Source organism: Carassius gibelio, chromosome A6, assembly GCF_023724105.1.
Source record: "Carassius gibelio isolate Cgi1373 ecotype wild population from Czech Republic chromosome A6, carGib1.2-hapl.c, whole genome shotgun sequence".
Taxonomy (NCBI): Eukaryota; Metazoa; Chordata; class Actinopteri; order Cypriniformes; family Cyprinidae; genus Carassius; species Carassius gibelio.
Window position 1 is genome coordinate 26773799 of NC_068376.1, and position 23979 is coordinate 26797777.

Here is a 23979-nt window from a genome sequence, read left to right on the forward strand (position 1 = left end):
TTTCTAGAATGACACATCATCATATATAAACTGATTGAAATTCATGACCACAACCGCGTTGCAGTCTTTGCTATGATGATAAAGACAGTTATAGTATTGTGTGAACATATTATTTCATCTTTGTAACCAACTCACCCTCATACTGAGGATCTGAACTTTTTAGTAAAGGTCTTCTAAAAACAGACACATGATTTACTACCCAATCTTCAGGGTATAGAAAGCCAGTCTTTTTCTTCAGTGATTGCACATTACTATATCACAGTGGCAACCTTCCCTGTGGCCATAGCAGGCATATTTAAGCGGGATTAGAGGTTGAGAAACAGGCGTTTAGTAAACGCTGCTGTTCTACTCAACCATGTTAGATGGCATGAAATACTGTAGCAAAAGAGAAGCAAAGCTGCGTCAAAGAGCCAAAACATTTTTATTGTCAGTACAGACGGCTAACCGGCACCTTACACGTTACGAGTAGAGTAGTGTTTTCAAGTATGTGTGAGTTGTGTGTGTACGTCAGACGTTTGCAAGTTGATGCCACAGGCAGGAGGGCATAAAATTCTCCATCTTGTCTGCAAAAAAACCCAGTGGTGCAAAGAGGGTGCTGAAGAACTGCAGAGAGAGAAAGAGAGGAAAGAGAGAAAACAGTTGGATGGATCTGAACTAATAACCAATAACCTCAATCTCAAAGACATTTAAGAAACAGATATATATATATATATATATATATATATATATATATATATACAGTTTTGTTCAAAATAATAGCAGTACAATGTGACTAACCAGAATAATCAAGGTTTTTAGTATATTTTTTATTGCTACGTCGCAAACAAGTTACCAGTAGGTTCAGTAGATTGTCAGAAAACAAACAAGACCCAGCATTCATGATATGCACGCTCTTAAGGCTGTGCAATTGGGCAATTAGTTGAAAGGGGTGTGTTCAAAAAAATAGCAGTGTCTACCTTTGACTGTACAAACTCAAAACTATTTTGTACAAACATTTTTTTTTTCTGGGATTTAGCAATCCTGTGAATCACTAAACTAATATTTAGTTGTATGACCACAGTTTTTTAAAACTGCTTGACATCTGTGTGGCATGGAGTCAACCAACTTGTGGCACCTCTCAGCTGTTATTCCACTCCATGATTCTTTAACAACATTCCACAATTCATTCACATTTCTTGGTTTTGCTTCAGAAACAGCATTTTTGATATCACCCCACAAGTTCTCAATTGGATTAAGGTCTGGAGATTGGGCTGGCCACTCCATAACATTAATTTTGTTGGTTTGGAACCAAGACTTTGCCCGTTTACTAGTGTGTTTTGGGTCATTGTCTTGTTGAAACAACCATTTCAAGGGCATGTCCTCTTCAGCATAGGGCAACATGACCTCTTCAAGTATTTTAACATATGCAAACTGATCCATGATCCCTGGTATGCGATAAATAGGCCCAACACCATAGTAGGAGAAACATGCCCATATCATGATGCTTGCACCTCCATGCTTCACTGTCTTCACTGTGTACTGTGGCTTGAATTCAGAGTTTGGGGGTCGTCTCACAAACTGCCTGTGGCCCTTGGACCCAAAAAGAACAATTTTACTCTCATCAGTCCACAAAATGTTCCTCCATTTCTCTTTAGGCCAGTTGATGTGTTCTTTGGCAAATTGTAACCTCTTCTGCACATGCCTTTTTTTTAACAGAGGGACTTTGCGGGGGATTCTTGAAAATAGATTAGCTTCACACAGACGTCTTCTAACTGTCACAGTACTTACAGGTAACTCCAGACTGTCTTTGATCATCCTGGAGGTGATCATTGGCTGAGCCTTTGCCATTCTGGTTATTCTTCTATCCATTTTGATGGTTGTCTTCCGTTTTCTTCCACGTCTCTCTGGTTTTGCTCTCCATTTTAAGGCATTGGAGATCATTTTAGCTGAACAGCCTATCATTTTTTGCACCTCTTTATAGGTTTTCCCCTCTCTAATCAACTTTTTAATCAAAGTACGCTGTTCTTCTGAACAATGTCTTGAACGACCCATTTTCCTCAGCTTTCAAATGCATGTTCAACAAGTGTTGGCTTCATCCTTAAATAGGGGCCACCTGATTCACACCTGTTTCTTCACAAAATTGATGACCTCAGTGATTGAATGCCACACTGCTATTTTTTTGAACACACCCCTTTCAACTAATTCAACTAATTGCCCAATTGCACAGCCTTAAGAGCGTGCATATCATGAATGCTGGGTCTCATTTGTTTTCTGAGAATCTACTGAACCTACTGGTAACTTGTTTGCCACGTAGCAATAAAAAAATATACGAAAAACCTTGATTATTCTGGTTAGTCACATTGTACTGCTATTATTTTGAACAATACTGTATATATATTAGAGGTCAGCAAAGATTAATTTTTTTAATCTAGATTTATCTCACTGTGATCTTGAAATTAATCTAGATTAAAATGGCTCATTCGAATTCTGCCGATGGCATTCAGAATAGGTGTGTTCAAGCTAGATGGTGCATTGGAAATGTACATCTCCTGTTTCCAAAATGCATCACAAACTGCTTGAAAAAGCTGTAAACTAATTCCACATTGCACAAGCGGGGACCGGTGAAGGTTGTACCAGTGGGCCCTGTTTGAAATGGTCTAATTTGTATGTTCGTTTATTTTTATTTATTTGTGCTATTTACATAATGTTTACTTTTTTTCAAGTTTGTAGGTGTCAAGGTACAGAAACTAAATAATTAAATATAAAAAAGCACTGGATAGCCTTCAATGTAAAAATGAAATATACAATGAAACCTACATTTATTCAGACACCTTCAACATTTCTCACATTACTAAAGTTTTGCTATTTATATAAAAAAATATATCTGGTGTCTGAATAATATTTGGTTTCACTGTTAAAACTAAGTAATTCAGTCAAGAGCAGTGAGTGATTTTCTTTCATTTTCTTGGATTAACATTACAGCAGCCAGCAGCTAAATTAGGCGCGGTCCCTTTAAGAGACGATGAACGCATCCAATACACATCCCATGTTTTTCCTCAATTGTTTACTTTCACTTAAGAAATAACTGACAGTTTTTTCGAGCATAATTTCCAAGGTGGATATTTTGACATATTTCGTATGTATTTGTCGGCACTAGAGCAGAAATAAGCAAATTCGATGTTCAAGTGTTTTGATCAAAACACTTGAAAACGCTTATTTTTAGCGTCTCGAGACGCCTTTCTCTGCGTGAGCCCTGAACACCAGAACACCGCGAGTACTGAATCGGGCTCTTTCACATCTTGTTGTTTGTTTCAAACTGCGATTTGTATTTGTTCGTTCCGGTGCAGGAGGGACTTTGAGGAGAACGTCTCCGGTTACTATCGTAACCTCGGTTCCCTGAGAGGCGGGAACGAGACATTACGTCAGCTAAGACGTATATGGGAACTTCTCCCTTCTCCACTTTTGCTGAAATCTTATTGGCTCACGCCAGCTGGGGACAGCTGGCCAATTGACGCGAAGCATGCAAATACTGACAGATTCGCGGGCAGTATAAATTGCATGGGCGCGAAAATTACGTCAGAATCACGACTGAACTCTAGCACAGCTGATCAAACAGCGATCACGGCGGCTAACGTAATGTCTCGTTCCCGCCTCTCAGGGAACCGAGGTTACGATAGTAACCGGAGACGTTCCCTCTCGAGGCGGTAACTCAACATTACGTCAGCTAAGACGTATATGGGAACTGTATAAAATCCCGCCGTGAGAGAAGTGAAGATAAGCCCTGAACGGAGTCAATCACCTCCACACATAAGCAGTACAGCTCCAGCCAATGGCCGTGTCGCTAAGAGTGCTCGCACCTGATAGGCGGAACTAGACCAATGAGACATCTGCTCCGACCCTAACGAAATTTGCATATCTTATGCAATTAAACGTGAAGCCTGCACTAAACAGGGCAGACATAGCACATAAGCACTCAAGCGTTAGAGTTAAATACAGAGTCGACAGCTTCGCGGTGACAACTGCATAAACCGTAAAACCATAACACAGAGTTAGCAGCCATGGTAACTACTGTATAGCTGGTTATAATAATGAATAAACTTAACTCACCGAAAGTACATGTGACGCTACAGAGGGTACATCCAGCTTGTAAAACCTGGCGAATGTGTTCTGGGAAGACCAGCCAGCAGCAAGACATAAATCCTGGATAGACATACCTCTAGCCCAGGCCCAGGAGGAAGATATAGCCCTCACAGAATGAGCTTTGATGTTGAGGGGACAATCCTTCCCTTGGCATTTGTAAGCCAACGCGATAGCGTCCACTATCCAGTGAGAAAGTCTCTGTTTTGAAACAGCACGTCCCTTATTACATCCACCAAAGCACACGAACAGCTGGTCCGACTGACGAAAGGCGGCCGAGCGGTCCATATACATCTGCAGAGCCCTAACAGGGCAAACAGCGCTCTGAGCAACAGCATCGTGCGAGGCTGACGGCTCAGCAGATAAGGCGGGCAGTGAAACAACCTGTGCTCTAAAAGGTGTATTGAGAGACTTCGGAACGTAACCTGGTCTCGGCCGGAGAGTGACATTATAGTCGCCAGGTCCGAAACAGATGCAATCGTCGTTCACCGAAAATGCATGTAGGTCTCCAATGCGCTTCGACGAGGCGAGAGCAAGAAGCAAGGCAGTCTTCAGGGAAAGCTCCTCAACCTCAATAGAAGCTAAAGGCTCGAACGGTGGTAGAGCTAGAGCCCTCAAAACTAGAGCTAAATCCCACGGCGGCACGGAGGGTGGCCGTGAAGGACACAATCTCCTCGCTCCCCTGAGAAAACTGATTACCAGGCCATGCTTACCGATCGATTGCCCGTCAATCGGGGAACGAAAAGCGGCAATAGCGGCCACATACACCTTAAGCGTGGACGGCAAACTCCCGCAGTCCATTCTGTGCTGTAGAAAGCGTAAAACATCCGACACGGAACAGGTCCTCGGGTCGATTTGGATGTTCTCACACCATTTTTTGAAAACTCCCCACTTCAGAGCGTAGAGGCGTCTCGTAGATGGAGCGCGAGCCTCCGTAAGCGTACTCAACACCCGTGAGTGCAGGGCGTCCCGCTCGTTTAAGGTCCCCGCAGCGGCCACACCTGAAGGTTCCACAGCTCGGGGCTGGGGTGCCATATCGTGCCGTTCGCTTGAGACAGCAGGTCCTTCCTGAGGGGGATTTGCCATGGGGGAGCTATCACTAACTCTCTCAGGTCCGCGAACCAGGGCTGATTCGGCCAGTTCGGGGCCACGAGTATAACTGACGCTCTCTCCTCCCTGATTTTGCATAAAACCAAAGGCAGAATCTTCACCGGAGGAAACGCGTAAAGCCTGGCCTCCGGCCAACGCGATGTCAGAGCATCTCCCGGTAGAGGGGAGTGAGATAGCGAGAAAAACGTCTGACAGTGCGTGTTCTCGCTTGTGGCGAATAAATCCACTTCCGCCCTGCCGAATCGATCCCAAATCATTTGAACTGATCCTGGGTGAAGCCTCCACTCTCCTTGAGGAATCCCGTTCCTCGAAAGCATGTCTGCTCCGCGGTTCAGGATACCGGGGATGTGCGCCGCTCTTATGGAGAGAAAGTGTAGGTCCGCCCACAACAAGAGACTCGCTGCTCGATTGAATAGAGCTCTGGACCGCACGCCACCCTGGCGATTTATGTACGAGACCACAGACGTGTTGTCGGTTCGAATCAGTACATGTCGCCGCTCCAGCTTCGACCGAAAGGCTTGCAGGGCGAGGAAAACCGCTTCCAATTCTAAACGGTTTATGTGCCACGTCCTCTGTGACTCCGACCACAGGCCTGAGGCAGGTACGCCCAGGCACACTGCTCCCCAGCCTGAAGTTGACGCGTCCGTCGAGACCACGGTGCGCTGAGTCACTAAACCCAAAGGAACTCCTGCGCTGAACATATCTGTGCTGTTCCACGGTCTCAGAGTGCTGACGCAACTGTGAGTGACCGTAATTCGTTTGTGGCTCGACGACCACGCCCTCGGCGGAACTCGACCTTTTAGCCAAAGCTGTAGTGGTCGCATATGTAACAGACCCAGATGGCACACTGAAGAAGCCGCCGCCATCAGACCCAGAAGCCTCTGAAAATCCCTCAGTGAAACCGACCTGCCCGGTCTGAAACGGCGCAGAGTCGATGAAATTGTCTCCATGCGCTCCCGAGAAAGATGGGCTCGCATCGCCATCGAGTCCAAACATACTCCCAGATATGTTATAGTCCGACTCGGTAAAAGCAAGCTCTTCTGCATATTTACACGCAGTCCCAGCGTATCCAAATGGCGGAGCAGCGTTTCCACGTGACTGATTAGCACATCTCTTGAGTGGGCCAAAATCAGCCAGTCGTCCAGATAATTCAAGATGCGCATTCCGCTCGATCTGAGGGGAGAAAGCGCTGCGTCCACACACTTTGAAAACGTGCGGGGAGCCAGGGCCAGGCCAAACGGAAGCACCGAATACTGATAAGCCGTGCCTTCGAAAGCAAACCTGAGGAAGCGTCTGTGGTGCGTCGCTATTTGAATATGAAAGTACGCATCTTTTAGATCCACTGAGGCGAACCAGTCCCCGGGTCGTACCTGCATCAAGATCTGTTTTAGTGTTGTCATCCTGAATGCGCGTTTGTGAAGTGCTCGGTTGATGGGTCTCAGATCCAGAATAGGACGGAGTCCTCCACCCTTCTTTGGCACCACGAAGTAGCGGCTGTAAAAACCGCTTTTCTGCTCGCTTGGAGGGACACGCTCTATCGCTCCTTTCTCGAGCAGACTGAAAACTTCCTGTCTCAGAATTGAAAGGTTGTGGGGCAAAGTCAGTGACGGGACCACGCCATTGAATCGGGGAGGTCTGCGTTTGAACTGAAGAGAATATCCTTGCTGAATAATTCCCAGTACCCACGGTGAAATGCCTGGGATAGCCTTCCATGCGTCCAGAAAATGACACAGCGGACGCGTTAGCTCCAAGGCTACTGTAGCCACTGAAGGCTCGTTTTGACCGGGGCCCCGCCCCCGCGAGGTTAGAAGCACTGGCTGGGGGGCGGCCCGTGGCGGGCATTGTGTGCTGTTGGCACTCTCGCGCCCTTGAGAGGCCATTATAATCATTGCTTGTGACTCTGCACTGTCCTGAGACAGGGCGAGCGACACAGTGTTGGGTGCACTTTGACCTGGGCCCCGCCCCCGCGAGGTTAGAAGCACTGGCTGGGGGGCGGCCCGTGGCAGGCATAGTGTGCTGTTGGCACTCTCGCGCCCTCGAGAGGCCATTATAATCATTGCTTGTGACTCTGCACTGTCCTGAGACAGGGCGAGTGACACAGTGTTGGGTGCACGAGGAAGAGAAAGCTCTCTTTGTGAAGAGATACATGTTTTTATTGTGGAACTCACACAAACAGCATTTAAACACACATTTAGCTTGTCGCCCAAAGGAACCCGGGGGACACGAAGCTCTTGAACACGGCGCTTGGGGGTGGGGCCACCAGCGCGCTCTCTCTTCCTCTTGAGCGGCCCGTCAGGAGGATGGCTTTGCAGCCGAGGAAGATGCGCTGGCTCTCTCGCGGCGCGGGCTCTTCTTCCTACCCCGATGCCTCTTCCCAGGCCCAGACCACTGCTTGTTTCGGCCGAAACGGGCGTTCGGCTCGGGGCGAGGCGTCACGGCGGGCTGTCCAGCCGGTCCTAGGGCCTGGCGAGGCGCTGATGAAGAGCGGGACCTCGCGGATGAGGACTGAAGTGAGCGACGAGGCATCACGTGGCTCATGGCTTTTGCGCGCTTCTGAGTCTCGGAGAAACGTTCCGTGACCGACTCCACGGCATCACCAAAGAGGCCGGAGGGAGTGACCGGAGCATTTAGAAGCGTCCTGCGATCCGCGTCCTTCAGGTCAGCTAGGGTTAACCATAGGTGCCTGTTAAGGACGACCATAAAACCCATGGAACGGCCGATGGCTTGAGCGGAGCGCTTGGTAGCCATCAGCGCGAGATCGGTTGCCGCGCGCAGATCCCTTATGACGTCAGTATCAACCGCGCCGTCATCGATGGACTGAAGAAGCTTCGCCTGGAACACCTGGAGAATAGCCATGGCGTGAAGGGCAGAAGCTGCCTCCCCTGCAGCAGCATAGGCTTTGTCCGCCTGGTGAGCTGTAAACCTGCACGGCTTGGAGGGCAGGCTGCGGTCGGAACCCAACGCTGAGGAAGACGGGCACAGGTGCGCAGCAACAGTCTCCTCGACGGGGGGCATGCGCACATACCCGTGGGCCTCCGCCCCGTCCACGTGTGCGAACATGGCTTGCGTGGCAGAGTGGGTGCGCGCCGATTGGGGTGCAGCCCACGACTTCACCATGTGCTCATGTACGTCTGGGAAGAACGGGGTGCTTCTCTTCGATGCGGCCTGGCGGCGGCTCGACTGGAGAAACCACGTGTCCAGCTTGCTTTTTACCGGCTCGTCAGGTGCGTTCCAGGAGAGGTCCAGCTCCGTGACGGCCTTGCCTAGGATCCTGACGAGCTCCTCCTGGAGGTCTGCAGGGCCCTCGTGGTCGGGGCGGTCTGACTGAGTCGCCCAATCCTTCTCAGATGCAGAGAGCGACATGGAGTCGTCTGCCTCGCTAGCTCCGAAGGAGACGAAGTCTGCGACGGCCCGGGGGGGGCGGAAGCCATCGTCTGGGAAACTAACAGCGCCGATCTCGTCTTGGGGCGGGGGAGAGCCCACCAGCGGCTCGCTGGCGGCAGTGGGTCTCATCCCTGCTGTTGCCCGAGCCACTTCCCTCCTGGCTCTGAGGGCGCGCACTGGCAGCTCGGCACAGTGGGCGCACGTGTCATCCGAGAAAGCTGCCTCTGCGTGGGCGAGGCCCAGGCAGGAGACGCAGAACAGATGAGGGTCCTGCGGGTCGAGGGGACCCGCACAAATCTGGCAAGTAGCTGCCATCGGATGCAGAGAGGAACAGTAGTAATCCTCTGATGCAACTTCCACGATGGTAGATAAAAGACTTCAAGCGTGAAGATAACTTCATAGAGTGAAGAAAGAGATTCTGACGTAATTTTCGCGCCCATGCAATTTATACTGCCCGCGAACCTGTCAGTATTTGCATGCTTCGCGTCAATTGGCCAGCTGTCCCCAGCTGGCGTGAGCCAATAAGATTTCAGCAAAAGTGGAGAAGGGAGAAGTTCCCATATACGTCTTAGCTGACGTAATGTTGAGTTACCGCCTCGAGAGGGAACTTCGCAGAAGAGAGCTTGGTTCAGTGTCGCTGTCCGTTAGGCTGGCCTCAGCCAGTCAGTTATATAAAATATCAAGCTGAAAGTAATCATAGCTTGCTTAGTATAGACCCAGCTCCCAACCCAACTTTGAGAATAGATTAACGGTGATATTTTTTTTATCGCCCAATAAGAGTCTCGCGTTAATGCAGCACGTTAAAGCCGATAACAGCCCACCACTAATATATATATATATATATATATATATATATATATATATATATATATATATATATATATAGTAGCACAATTTTTATCTATATTTTCAAACTTATATTACTATAAATTCAGATTTACATTTATTTATTTAGACCTATAACTGCATATATCCAGATTTACATCTATATATTAATTTCATTTATGTATTAAGAGTTATATCTATTTTTTAGACTTATAAGTATAAATTATGATTTACATTTATAATTATATCTTTATATTTAGGATTTATAAAGGTAAAAGATAAGAAAAGACAAACCTGAAAAAAATATTTATAATCAACAATTATTCATATTGAATATTAACTAAAATATTGAAATATTTGAGGTTTAATTTCCAATCGCTGGTAGTGACTGTGCAGTAATTTAATCCTGTAGTACAGTAAACATCCTTTTTACCATACAATTGTTTTGTGAAATTACATTACTATGAATTTAAACAGAAATATGACTGGGGCCAATGTGAGCTGATGTTGACATGAGGAAAACTATGAGAAATGCTTGTCCAACCTAAAGAAACTAAATAGGAAAGCAGTGTTGTTGTGTTTCCCAAAAGCAACTATGGCCGCAAGTTCCATCATTACCATGAGTTCAGTGGAACTTGCGACCACAGTTAGCTAATAATTCTTTTGAGAAATGCACCCCAGAGTGGCTGATCCACAAGCTGTCAGAACATTGCCTTTAAAGTGCCTGAAGTGCTAGACTTATGTATGACAGAGTTTGTCCCTCTGGGATACTACATGGAGGTCCTGACCGACACAAACAAGGAGGGGAAAAAAACTAGATGGCAACAAGCTTCAGGACTATGAAGCTGGCATGAAAATATGTCTTTGAAAAGCACAGAAACCTCTACAGTTCAATCCACCATAAACAAGCCTCTAAAGTGTTTATGAAGCGATCCATTTCACGGATGAACAGATGTTTATGACGGAATATGGGAAAGGAAGCATGGGGCTGTGCATCGGAGAGGGAGGAAAACTGGGCAGAGCGGAAGCTGGAGAGGTATTCATTTTAATGTAGATCCAGGAAACAGATAATGCTAACGTAAATACATGTTGTAACATGACAAACGAGGGTGATAAAAAGATAAAGGCTGATGAGACTGCATGTCCTCACATTAAGGAGTTTATTGCAATTACAAATTAGTGGAAATTATGAGTGGACGAGGAACAAAGCATGCATGTGTGTGCATGGGCAAGCGAGGGAGTATTCACGGAAAAAGAGAGACTCTGAATGCAAGTCGGAGGAAAGGTCCTTTCATTGCGTCTAGTGCAACAACTCAAACTTGTTCTGAAATCAATCACTTGCTATTAATTCACCCAAATGAATGTAAACAACGATAAGAAAGAATGCACCATCACAAAATGCACATCCTGGCCTTTGAAAGGGCTAAATGTTGTCAGACGAATATGAAATAATATAAAACATTATCCAGAAAATATACTAATATATGATATTATTATAATGTAATATTATATATATATATATATATATATATATATATATATATATATATATATATATATATATATATATATATATATATATATATAAAGCCCTCTAACACTAGCTTGCTATTCTTTTTCTATTCTAAACGTGTAATGTGTAAAGCTAACTGAGACTTGTTATAGCACTTATATATCATTGCTCTTTTGTTTTTGATTGCTTCCACTGTCCTCATTTGTAAGTCGCTTTGGATAAAATTGTCTGCTAAATGAATAAATGTTAATGTAAATATGTTACCACACACATATATATACTGATAATATAATATGATATAATATAACTAATTTACATACATTATTATTAGGATTTTTTTATATATAATTAAAATGTAAATTATAAATAATAATAATCTTGAACTATAAAAAAATTTTTACAAGTAAAAAAAAAAACTTTACCCATGGTAAAGAAAATACAGAGAGTTATTGGTCTCATAATGAGCCGTAGATTGTGCTGTCTAGACTCCAGAGTGCCATTGACTGAGACTTTTCCTAAATTGCAACACAATGAAATGTTTATCTTGGGAGCTGAGTGATTCTGTACTTTCTCTTCTAAACAAAAAAATCATAAATAATTAGGGCACAGAGGGATGAGGAAAAGCAAAAAAACAAAACAAAAAAAAAAAACACACTCTTGGGTTCGGTGAGGCATACAGATACTCACGGCTTTGACAAAGACCCCCATAAGCTCTGGAAACTGGTGTGTGAGCATGGCCAACATGGCACAGAACGAGCACAGGCCCGCTGTGAAGAGGATAAAGAAAGGAAGCTCCTTCTTCGGGTACACTGAGACCTCATGAAATGCTGGAAGAAAAAACAGGTCAGTAAATACCCTATTTTCCTGTTATTTTCACACCACTTGACTTCTAACACTATATGCTTATGCAAATGTTGTTGTCACATCTCCTGCTCAACAAAATTTTGGGGGCAAAATCCTGTAATTCCAATGGGAATGTGTGCAATCTGAGTTTAGCATGGGGTGAAATAGTTCATTACACAGATTTTGCTCATGTTCAGGTTGGTCATGTGAATTCACCACACTGACCAACAGAAAGCTGCGGTATTTGAAAGTTACTTCTGTGTAACCTGTGCTACATACATCTCTACATTACTGACAATGGACCTTTCTGGCACATGCAATTTTGCTGAAACTACTAAATACTTAATGTGACCACACATTAACAGATAATATTTGTATATAACAGATATATAGAGATATACAGTGTACTGTATGCTTACAAGGCAGAAGCTCTCTGTCTGCGGTTTCTGTGCATCCTGGGTAAGGATAGAAGAGATGTCCCTTTTCAAGGGGGTATGGAATAATCCGGAAAGCTACAGGAGTCAAAAAGTGTTGAATGGCCTCAGGTAAGATTATTTACAGTAAACAGCTTATGGATACTCCCATGATGATAAAACCATTCCTTGCTTTTTTTAAGTACCTTGTAATTTTCATGGTAAATGAGTACAGTAATCATCACATTCTATACAAGAATGTGGTGGCATGTAATAAGAAAAGATGTGCACTGTACATACTGCCTTCCCATGTGCAGTGTAGCAGGTTGAGTGCCCCTTCTGCCCGTTTCCAGTGCTGCAGGTGAAAGAAAGCGTACGCCACCGCCTCACTGTCTCCCCTCTTCAAAATATGCTCAGGTGGCAAAATCAGACTCTTCATCTCTAATAAATACTGCAACGACACAAAACACTTTAATTTACATTTTTAACTGAGAAAAGAAATGTGAAAAGTTACTTTCAATTACTGAAAATGAAAAAATATTTTTCACTATATAAATACATTATTTATAATATGCATTACTAAAATGGTATTTAAATAAATACATACATAAAAACTATCAAATTAAAAAATGCATTATGGTAATGTGAATTACAGAGGATAGTGTGCCATGTAAATAGTGTTACAATGACGAAAAGGTCATTAAAGGGGGGGTGAAATGCTATTTCATGCATACTGAGTTTTTTACACTGTTAAAGAGTTGGATTCCCATGCTAAACATGGACAAAGTTTCAAAAATTAAGTTGTACGTTTGAAGGAGTATTTCGGTTCCAAAAATACTCCTTCCGGTTTGCCACAAGTTTCTGAAAGTTTTTTTTGAGTATGGCTCTGTGTGACGTTAGATGGAGCGGAATTTCCTTATATGGGTCCTGAGGGCACGTTTGCCGGAAGAGCGCGCGCTCCCGTATAGCAGAGCACTGAGAGGCTGAGCACAGACTCACTGATCAGAGCGAGAGCATCACGAAATGTCACAAAAGAAGTGTGTTTTTGGTTGCCAGGGCAAGACAACCCTGCACAGATTACCAAAGAAAAAACAGCATTAAGGGACCAGTGGACGGAGTTTATTTTTACAGAGCATCAACGGAGTTGTGCAAGTGTTTTTGTTTGTTCCCTGCATTTCGAAGATGCTTGTTTTACAAACAAGGCCCAGTTTGACGACGGATTTGCATATCGTTTATTTCTTAAGGATGATGCAATCCCAACGAAAAAGGGTCACGATCGTGTGTTGGAACTGCAGGCGGTGAGTAAAACTGCTTAAAATGTCTCTGCCTCCTTGTTAGTGCGTCCGCCTCCCATGCCGGAGACCCGGGTTCGAGCCCCGCTCGGAGCGAGTCGTTGCTGCTGCTGCTCTCGTTCAGTTTCAGCCTCGGGATCTGATTCTGGATCATAAATAAACGGCTGAATCTGACTGTTAGCCATGGTTTGTTTTGGATGATTGTTTTGTCCTCACGATAATGTCACAGCTTCCACATGCTCTCAACGCAAAAGCCTACTGGCGCTCGTGATTCTTTAGCTCCGCCCACACGTCACGCCTCCAGTCGGTCGTGTTTTTCTGGGAAAAATCGGTACAGACTATCTTTCTTTTATGAATATAATAAAACTAAAGACTTTTTGGAGTTATGAAGGATGCAGTACTTCTCTATAGGTACTCAAGATTAACAGGATATTGAGTGAAAACGAGCATTTCACCCCCCCTTTAAATGTTTTTTCAAAAACTTTCTTTTCTTAATGCAAAATATATATTATTATATTCCCCTTGATATTGGGGTGAAATTGGACCCTGATGTTTACCCGTACACTGTAAGGGGAAAAATATTATAGAAAAATGGATAATGTTCTGGCAGATAATTACCAGGACATTTTCCGGACATTTCCTTCCACCATGAAGCACTACAATATGCAATGATTATTCAAGACATAGATAAACACCTGTGAAAAATCTATACTTCATAAGAACACAGTATACTGAGCCATATTTTTACAGACAGTTCTTAGAGTTTAGATATGAGAGCTTTATGCTTACACTGAGCCTGTATACTTAAAGTCTCCCCGACTCCGGGCCCCGGGGTGAATGTTGTGGAGGGCAATACAGCAGGATTAAATGGTATTATCCAGAGGATAACCTTCCCAAATATCCCTGGCTGTGATTATTGTACATTACAGCTCAATTCAACTGATTTCCTCTACAAGGTGTCATGCACACCTTCTGAATTATGAAGAAATCTCTGTATTTTTCTGTAACAATCACCACAGTGTATATGTCAAAATGTACACAAACAAGTGTTCAGACATGAGTAATTTAGCTTTATGATCATGCTGACATTCGACAGGCAGCTGTCCTATGCAACATGTCTGCACACACATGGTCACCTCTTTTATGGCAGATCAAGTGTCAGTGATAGGTCTCTTTTATGTGGAGGTTTCTTTTAAGCCCCTGCTAAACTCCCATAAGCCTCTTTGTCAGTCAGTCTCATATATCATTTCACTTGAGCCAACGGACAATGAATGATGATGTCACACTACGGTGGTCTTGGAGATGCAAAGGTGAGGTACATGTGTACACTGACAGATGACATCAAGTATTGTAATTTTTCTGGACTGTCAAATTTAATATGAAAATTTATGTGATGAAATAAATGTTTTTTTTTAAAAGGTTATTACCAAATAATTCTACTTTATTTTGTATAATATACACTAACATTACGACTTAATAGTATGTATGGGTGAAAAAGATACATTACCATTCAAAGGTTTGGGATAGCTTTTTTATTTATTTAATTATTTTTTAATTCAGCAAGGATGCATTAAATCGATCAAAGTTAACTAAAGAATTTTACAATGTTATAAAAGATTTTTAAAAATCCTGCTCTTTTTAAATTTCTATTCAACAAAGAATCCTGAAAAAAAAAAGGATTCTACAAAAATATTTAGCAGCAAAAATGAAAATTACGTTTTGTCATCACATTAATAAATTACATTTTAGAATTACATTTATTAGATTTGATGTATAAATATATATTAAACAGAAAAGTTTTTTTTTAATCGTAAAATATTTTTACTGTATTTTTAAAATAATTTACAGTATTACAGTTTTTACAGTTTTATTTTTTTTATCAAATAAATGAAGCCTTGGTGAGCATAAGATACTTTTGAGCATAAGATACTTTTTCGATTTTATGATACTGTTACTACATACTGTAAATGGTCTTCTGTAACTTATTGCTTACGTAATAATAGCGTAAAATATTACTGTAAAAATAAATAATTAAAACATTTTATTATCGCATTGCTCAAATTCAAAAAGTTTAACAAAATACACAATCTATAAGGTTGTAGGTTATACCTTTAGGACAGACTATTCTCTGTTTGATCACATAAATGTAACAGTAATACTACTGATATTCTACACCCTCTTTGCTCATTCTGGATCATCCTTTTTGCTCTAGGGTTAAAAAGATTTGGCATATGAAAGACCAGGTGTACGTCTGTGTGTGTTTTGATATTTGTTGAACATTTCAAACAGGTGCACTTTGTAGTCTGATACAGCACGTAAATACCCTTCGTCTGAGACTGTGTGGGGTGCGAAGAGGCAGTGCACTTTGAAGTCTGATCTAGTGTTTTGGAAAGTGGCAAGCTGGAACCAGGTACAAAGAAAGCAATAGATGAGGAGGGTCAAAACATCTATAAAGAGCAAAAGGAAAATCAAAGGTGATACAACTTTCACCCTAAACACAGCTTACGAAAATCTATGCTCGGCAGTCTTGAGCTGACAAGCCCACCTGCAATTATGTAAAACTGTGAATGGTGCACTTCTGGTATCAGTGTTAGAAAGTTTCAGTTTAGTGCAGAGGACTGCACTGTGCTTCAACAGCATCACCTCCTGGTCATGACAATATATCTGTACTCGTGAATAACAGTAAGATAAAACTGTGTGGCCAAGTAACTTAAATATTTTCATTATGCATCATGATTCGATCATTTAAAACTGGTAGTTTTCTTTTTTTATTATTGTTACTGGAATATCAGAAATTTAGATAAAAAACCAAAAGTTTTGCTTTACTGTTGCAATTCCAGAGCTCCACGTGGTGAAGCATTATTGGCAATTGCATATACAGTATTGTTCAAAATAATAGCAGTACAATGTGACTAACCAGAATAATCAAGGTTTTTCGTATATTTTTTTATTGCTACGTGGCAAACAAGTTACCAGTAGGTTCAGTAGATTCTCAGAAAACAAATGAGACCCAGCATTCATGATATGCACGCTCTTAAGGCTGTGCAATTGGGCAATTAGTTGAATTAGTTGAAAGGGGTGTGTTCAAAAAAATAGCAGTGTGGCATTCAATCACTGAAGTCATCAATTTTGTGAAGAAAAAGGTGTGAATCAGGTGGCCCCTATTTAAGGATGAAGCCAACACTTGTTGAACATGCATTTGAAAGCTGAGGAAAATGGGTCGTTCAAGACATTGTTCAGAAGAACAGCGTACTTTGATTAAAAAGTTGATTAGAGAGGGGAAAACCTATAAAGAGGTGCAAAAAATGATAGGCTGTTCAGATAAAATGATCTCCAATGCCTTAAAATGGAGAGCAAAACCAGAGAGACGTGGAAGAAAACGGAAGACAACCATCAAAATGGATAGAAGAATAACCAGAATGGCAAAGGCTCAGCCAATGATCACCTCCAGGATGATCAAAGACAGTCTGGAGTTACCTGTAAGTACTGTGACAGTTAGAAGACGTCTGTGTGAAGCTAATCTATTTTCAAGAATCCCCCGCAAAGTCCCTCTGTTAAAAAAAAGGCATGTGCAGAAGAGGTTACAATTTGCCAAAGAACACATCAACTGGCCTAAAGAGAAATGGAGGAACATTTTTGTGGACTGATGAGAGTAAAATTGTTCTTTTTGGGTCCGAGGGCCACAGGCAGTTTGTGAGACGACCCCCAAACTCTGAATTCAAGCCACAGTACACAGTGAAGACAGTGAAGCATGGAGGTGCAAGCATCATGATATGGGCATGTTTCTCCTACTATGGTGTTGGGCCTATTTATCGCATACCAGGGATCATGGATCAGTTTGCATATGTTAAAATACTTGAAGAGGTCATGTTGCCCTATGCTGAAGAGGACATGCCCTTGAAATGGTTGTTTCAACAAGACAATGACCCAAAACACACTACTAAACGGGCAAAGTCTTGGTTCCAAACCAACAAAATTAATGTTATGGAGTGGCCAGCCCAATCTCCAGACCTTAATCCAATTGAGAACTTGTGGGGTGATATCAAAAATGCTGTTTCTGAAGCAAAACCAAGAAATGTGAATGAATTGTGGAATGTTGTTAAAGAATCATGGAGTGGAATAACAGCTGAGAGGTGCCACAAGTTGGTTGACTCCATGCCACACAGATGTCAAGCAGTTTTAAAAAACTGTGGTCATACAACTAAATATTAGTTTAGTGATTCACAGGATTGCTAAATCCCAGAAAAAAAAAATGTTTGTACAAAATAGTTTTGAGTTTGTACAGTCAAAGGTAGACACTGCTATTTTTTTGAACACACCCCTTTCAACTAATTGCCCAATTGCACAGCCTTAAGAGCGTGCATATCATGAATGCTGGGTCTTGTTTGTTTTCTGACAATCTACTGAACCTACTGGTAACTTGTTTGCCACGTAGCAATAAAAAATATACTAAAAACCTTGATTATTCTGGTTAGTCACATTGTACTGCTATTATTTTGAACAAAACTGTATACCACTGCATATCATTCAAATCTTTTCTTTTAAAGGTTTTTTTTTTTTTTTAAGGAAAGTTATACTTTTATTCAGCAAGGTTGTGTTAAACTGATTCAAATACATTTAAATAAAAATATAAAGTTACAAAGAATCTTGAAAAAATTCACAATATATTAAGCAGCACAACTTATTTCATCACTGATAATAATAAGAAATGTTTCTTGTGCAGTAAATCAGCATATTAGAATGATTTCTGAAGGATCATGTGACACTGAAGACTGGGCTTATGGAACTGAAATTCATCTCTGCCATGACGTTAAAAAACACAACATTTTAGAATGTATTAAAACAGAGAGCAGTTAGTTTAAATTGTACTACTACTACTGATATTTTACAGTGATATTGTTTTTATTGTATTTTGGTACAAAAAAATGCTACTTTGGTGAGCATAAGTGACTTCTTTCCAAAACATTAAAAAAATATTTTCAATTCTAAACTTCTAAATGGTAGTGTATAAGAAACTAGATTGAAGTGTGGTTTAACATTTTGTTACCAGTTAAATCATTTTTATCCCTTGGCCATAAGCAAAATACTCATGAAATTAGGCAAAATGCAGTAACAAATCTGCAAATGTTCTAATTTCATCGGCTATTGTCATGTAATGCAGAAAGTTAATTTTGGAGCCTTTAAAAAGGTCCTATTATGCTCTTTTACAAAGTCTTGATTTTGTTTTGGGGGTGTACTAGAAGAGGCTCTCATACTAGGTTGCTAAAAAAAAATGTTTTCACATATTTTACATTATTACAACACCTCTCTCCCCAGGCTGGCATGAACGGCTGGAATAGTTCCTGTACCAAATGAAGGCCTGCCTTCTGAAATGCAAAATGTGTTGTGATTGGTAAGCTGGGCCAGTCTTTGTTGTGATTGACAGCACTCAGGGCCTGGTCTGGAAATGTTACGTCCCTTCCCATAGCCACCTGCGAGCTTCAGTGTAAATATTGCTTCAATATCAAATCAATTTGAGTGAGATTTAAACCCGATGATTGTAACCAGTCTAAGTTCATCTGCCTTGGGAAGTTAGCGTGTCTCCGACATTCATCGATATTTTTGATATCACAAATCCCAGAAAATATGTGTTTTAGTCCAAACCAGTTGTTTGTTGTAGTTTTTGAAAAGTGATTTCTGTTAAATAAAATATCTCCTTTTGAATTGGACTTCGAGCTTCAAAACTTTGCATATCTTTTTAATACTCAAACAGCAACATTACAGACTAACTAAAGTTGAAAAAGTGAAAAAGCATAATCATTTTTTGAACCTTTGGTACGTGTGGGTTGAACTCCACAGCTCTGTGTATGGCCTCGACTGCGTTCATCTCTGCTGTGCTGAGACCTCGTCTAGACGCTGCTTCAGGTGAAAACCTGCCACATGACACACACACATATAGATTCATTCAACAGAAATAATCCATAAACATCAACTATGCTATGATATACTATTTATATATCAATATAATATAATAATATACTATTCAATACTGGACTTACTTATCTGACACAGCTCTGGCTTTCAGTAAGGCAGATGTGTAGCATATAGTAGCTGATTTTGGCAAACTGATATCTGAAGGTGAAATATATAGTTAATAAAATGATACTGGCATCACTTCCTAGTCCTATCTGAAAAATAATGTAACATGATGTTACATTATCAGCTGAAATGAGCTTACCGTCATATTTTGCGAGGACTGCTTGTACATCAGCATAGGCCTGCAGCTCTAATAAAGCTTCTAAAAGGTTCTCATGAATATTTAACATTCCCAATAAGGGGAATTCTTTCATTAACTGTACAAAGAAGCAAGAAAATAACAATATTACACAATAGAGCATAATCAAGTACAAGATGCCATTTAGAAATAAAATAAATTAATTCTGTCTAATGTGGAAAGCTGCAGAAAATCATTTAGATTCATCCGTTTGGCCAAGAATCAAAAAGCAGAAATCTGTATCTAATTTACTTTAAGATCATTTCTATAAAAGTCAATGTGGCATGTCATAAGTCCCATCAGATAATCAGCCACAACTACTAAACTTTGTAGGTAGTATATTGCTTGGCTCACATCTCTCATCATCTTGACAGCTTCTTTGATGCGACCCAGTTTTCTTGCACACATGGCCAGTCTGCGCTTGATGTAGACCACAAGATTGGTGTCTTTGCCGGCTGTGAAAGCAAAGAGAACGATCGACAGTGTGAGTTACTGTATGCTGAGCGTATATGTGTGACAGTGTGAAAGTTTCATACCACTTTTGAGCGCTTGTTTGAAAAGCCTTTCGGCCTCTGTGATGGTTGTGGCTTCCTCCTCGGCCAGGAGCACATATGCTGCAGCACATCTGCAATCAATGAGTCATATGCGTGAGAGACAGAAAAAGTACATTCGTTGTTAACATAAGAGATGCACTGATGATAAAATTCTGTCAGAAAAGCCAGTGATTATTTCTATGTGATGGTCAATACAAGGCTTATATTACAATAACATTCTGTTACATATAGAAATAATAAAATCTGACATCAACATTATAATGCACAAAATTACATTTAACAGTATTATTATATTATTAATATATTTTAAAAGATTATCTTTAAGTAACAGAGAGCAAATTAGCATACATTATTCAATATCAAATATTTTACTATATGATCAAATAAAAAATAAAAAATACATGTTCTGGCTGACACAGAAAGGCAGTAATTAAATAACAATAGATGTCTTATATTAAAAATTTAATACAGTTGTGTATTTAAATAAATTAAAAATATAACACTAAAAATGTAAATTCCAAGTGAATTTAGGCATCGTCATTATAATGCACATTAAAAAAAAATTACATTTATTTTAAGATTTGCTAAAGATTACATTTAACTGGATTAACTTTTAAAATGTTTTTAAAAATTTAGATTTAAGTGAGCATTGCTTTTTAAATATAAATATTCAAATAAGCAAAATGGTACCATCATACTGTGAATGACTAGTTCATGTATATTTAATAAGCTGTTTATTAAGTGGATTGTTTCCGCTGTCAAATCTGACCAGATGAGCCATGTCTAAAGAGAGTACATTTAAAATAATTATAAGTATGTATGTGTGAAACTCACTCGCGGTTTAGCTCAATTGCCTGGTAAGCTGCTCGAATACGTGCCTGTGGGTTCCTCTCCCTCCAGGCCTTTTGCATTACTGCAGAACAAGCAAGAGAGATACCAATCATGATAAAACATCAGTTCTGAGTAAATCAAGGCTTTTTTTTTTTTTAGGTGAAAGAGCGTGAGACTAACTAACCAGAGTCCTCTGGTCTAAGTTGCTGAGTGTCTCCCAAGAAGAAGGTCTGATGATCTTGTGCTGATAAATTCATGTCGTAGTATGTCAGGGGCTCTTTTCCTGTCACCCAAGTGTACCTGGAATGAAAGGGTCACTAATGAATATGAATTTTTTTTAAATAATGGAAGTCTATCGAACTTTAAAAATCTAATGTTATTGAAATGAACTGAAACCATTTAAGAAACGTCCAACGATATACCTGCTGTACTCTGCACCTCTGAACAGGTTCAGTGGGTTTCTCCACACTTTACATTCTGAAAGAAAGAGAAAATAATATTGATCCTTCATAATATAAAGGAAGGAATAAACATGTAGCCAGTAACTTTTCAAAAACCTGCAACGTTGGTTCTCGGCTCGGCATCGCCGTTCACCGAGGAGAAGAGGCCCGCGGAGCTGCTGTTCTCCGCTCCTCCCAGAAGGGGACGCAAGTGACTGACAGACACCTGCTCTATGAAGGACGTGCCATACCTTCTGAAGTACCACCACTCAAATATCTGAAACAGTGTGATTGTACACAGCTTTGAAACGGAATTTAGTTTAATTATTAATTATTTAATTAAGTTATTTTACAACCAATTCACCAAGCCAAGAAAAAGACTCACCAATATGAGGCCTGAGATGAGCGAGGAGGTTCCAGTCAACGCAACATAGAATTTAGGCGTAAGAGTGTTTAAAAACACAGAGGCTGTGGAAGAATAACAATATAGTAAGACAAAAATTAGAATAATTATATATATATATATATATATAAAACACCTGTAAATCAATCAATATCTATTCATTATTCTTGATCTTGAAAAATGCTTCTGCAAATTAAAGTCCCAGGGGAAAAAAGCAAGACAATATATATATATATATATATATATATATATATATATATATATATATATATATATATATATATATATATATATATATTATTATTATTATTTTTGAGGGTGTATTTAGTAGAGTCTACTAATTTTTATAATAACTCATTAAAAAATTATAAAACAGGACTAAACTCATATCTTGAATAATTATGGTTATAAAATGATTTCATTCTTGATTTATATTAAAATTCATTTTAAAATCAACAGCTAAATAATGCTTCTACTCAAACATTACATACCTGAAATATATTTCATATATAAGATATATTTGAGCGAGTTATTGAAGAGAGGCTTTGTTTGTGTAAGACTGTTTTGTTCATTAATTTACAAAAAATATTTCCACACTCATACATAGTCAACATCTGTTTATAAAGTCTATGTATGATCTTAAAAACTAAGCATTAAAAAATGTATATAATTTTTATTTTAACATTTTTATTCTTAACACAACACATAAAACATGGCAAAATGTTACTAAAATATTTGCATAAAAAAATGATTAAACCGTACCTATGCAAGATAAAAAGATTTCTATTTTATTTGTTGTCCTAGCACATTGTCTTGATAAATTCCTCCTCTAAATTATCCTTTCATTATATTCATTACTGAAACATCAAATGCACATTGTACTGTGTAAAAATTATATGTATGTGAATAGTAATGCCTATAATAAAATGTCAAATTGTGAGATACAGGATTGAAGTTTCAGTGCATTGTTGTCAAACTTAAAATAACGCATTTTTAATAATACAATTTTCCAGACTTGCATTTGTCAGTTGCTTTTATCTGAAGTAAACATTACATTAAATTAATCAGTAATGAATTGAAATGCATCTCTATTTCTGATACAGTATGAATTCAAACGACTTGTAATGTAGTGCACGAGTCGTAAGACTACTGTTATGGTACTTAATGGCGATTTAGAGTCATTTTGGCCGCTTGACATCTCCAGTCACCATTCATTGACATTGCATGGAAAACTCAAACCAGCACTGACGTTAACATAAAAAAATTAACTCAGATGGGTTTGCATGCAATCGAGATAAATAATTGTAGATTTTTTTTATATTTGTGTGAATTTTTCCTTCAATTAACAGAAAGATAGCCTGTGTTGAGCTGTAAACAACACCAAGCTGATCATAAACACACACCTGCGTTGACGGTCTCCTGCAGCTTCAGTGGGCTCCTCAGCACGTAAACCATCGTTAAGACCATGGCGAACCAAAGTGTACATATGTACGTCCACGACCAGTAAAGCCACGATTTTAATTTATCCGTGAAACCGGGTGATTGAGGATTACTGCCACTGCTATCCGCCATCTTTCACCGACTAGCCGTAAACATTAGAATTGTGGGATAGCGGAGGAGAGAGCGCTGTATTGACGCTCTCCAGCAGAGGGCGCAGCGCCTGTTCATTTAAACCCAAGAGTTCTAGAACGACTGAATAGAATTCTAGCTTTATGTGCAGGACATGGAGTGTTTTAGTGAATCGTGAAATATATGCTCAGAATTGCATTCTAACATACTACTGTCACTATTTCAGTAGTGTAAATATACAATGCACATATTTAATAATTTTCTGTTGTCAGCCCAAATAATGGATTCAAATTCAGTATTTGGCATACATGAATATCACGTTTTAAAACAAAGCCTAATAAAATGTAATAAGTTCAGGTGATAATTATTAACACTTGCCAAAAAAGTCAATTAAATCAAGCATGAAACGTTAATTTCTTAGGCTGATGTACAT

General features: G+C 40.3%; 1 protein-coding gene across 1 annotated transcript; it reads right to left on the minus strand.

The window, feature by feature from the left end:
- Positions 1-402: 402 nt before the first annotated feature.
- LOC128015904 (suppressor of tumorigenicity 7 protein-like) lies at positions 403-23615 on the minus strand. The gene is made up of 15 exons (XM_052600151.1): positions 23381-23615; positions 21960-22042; positions 21692-21851; positions 21557-21611; positions 21319-21434; positions 21138-21216; positions 20286-20374; positions 20104-20204; positions 19714-19828; positions 19535-19607; positions 19306-19408; positions 12505-12655; positions 12211-12303; positions 11636-11775; positions 403-603 (listed from the first exon to the last, which is right to left on the minus strand). Exons 1-15 carry the CDS (start codon positions 23547-23549, stop codon positions 508-510), a joined length of 1623 nt encoding a protein of 540 aa, XP_052456111.1. The 5' UTR covers positions 23550-23615; the 3' UTR covers positions 403-507.
- Between the last annotated feature and the right edge of the window lie 364 nt (positions 23616-23979).

Coding starts and splice junctions, on each gene's coding strand:
- LOC128015904 (XM_052600151.1), bottom strand. CDS start 23,549: ATGGCGGATAGCAGTGGCAGTAATCCTCAATCACCCGGTTTCACGGAT. Junction 21,217..21,318: donor ACTTAGACCAGAGGACTCTG/GTTAGTTAGTCT, acceptor CTTGTTCTGCAG/TAATGCAAAAGGCCTGGAGG. Junction 604..11,635: donor TGGGGGTCTTTGTCAAAGCC/GTGAGTATCTGT, acceptor CTCTCTCTGCAG/TTCTTCAGCACCCTCTTTGC.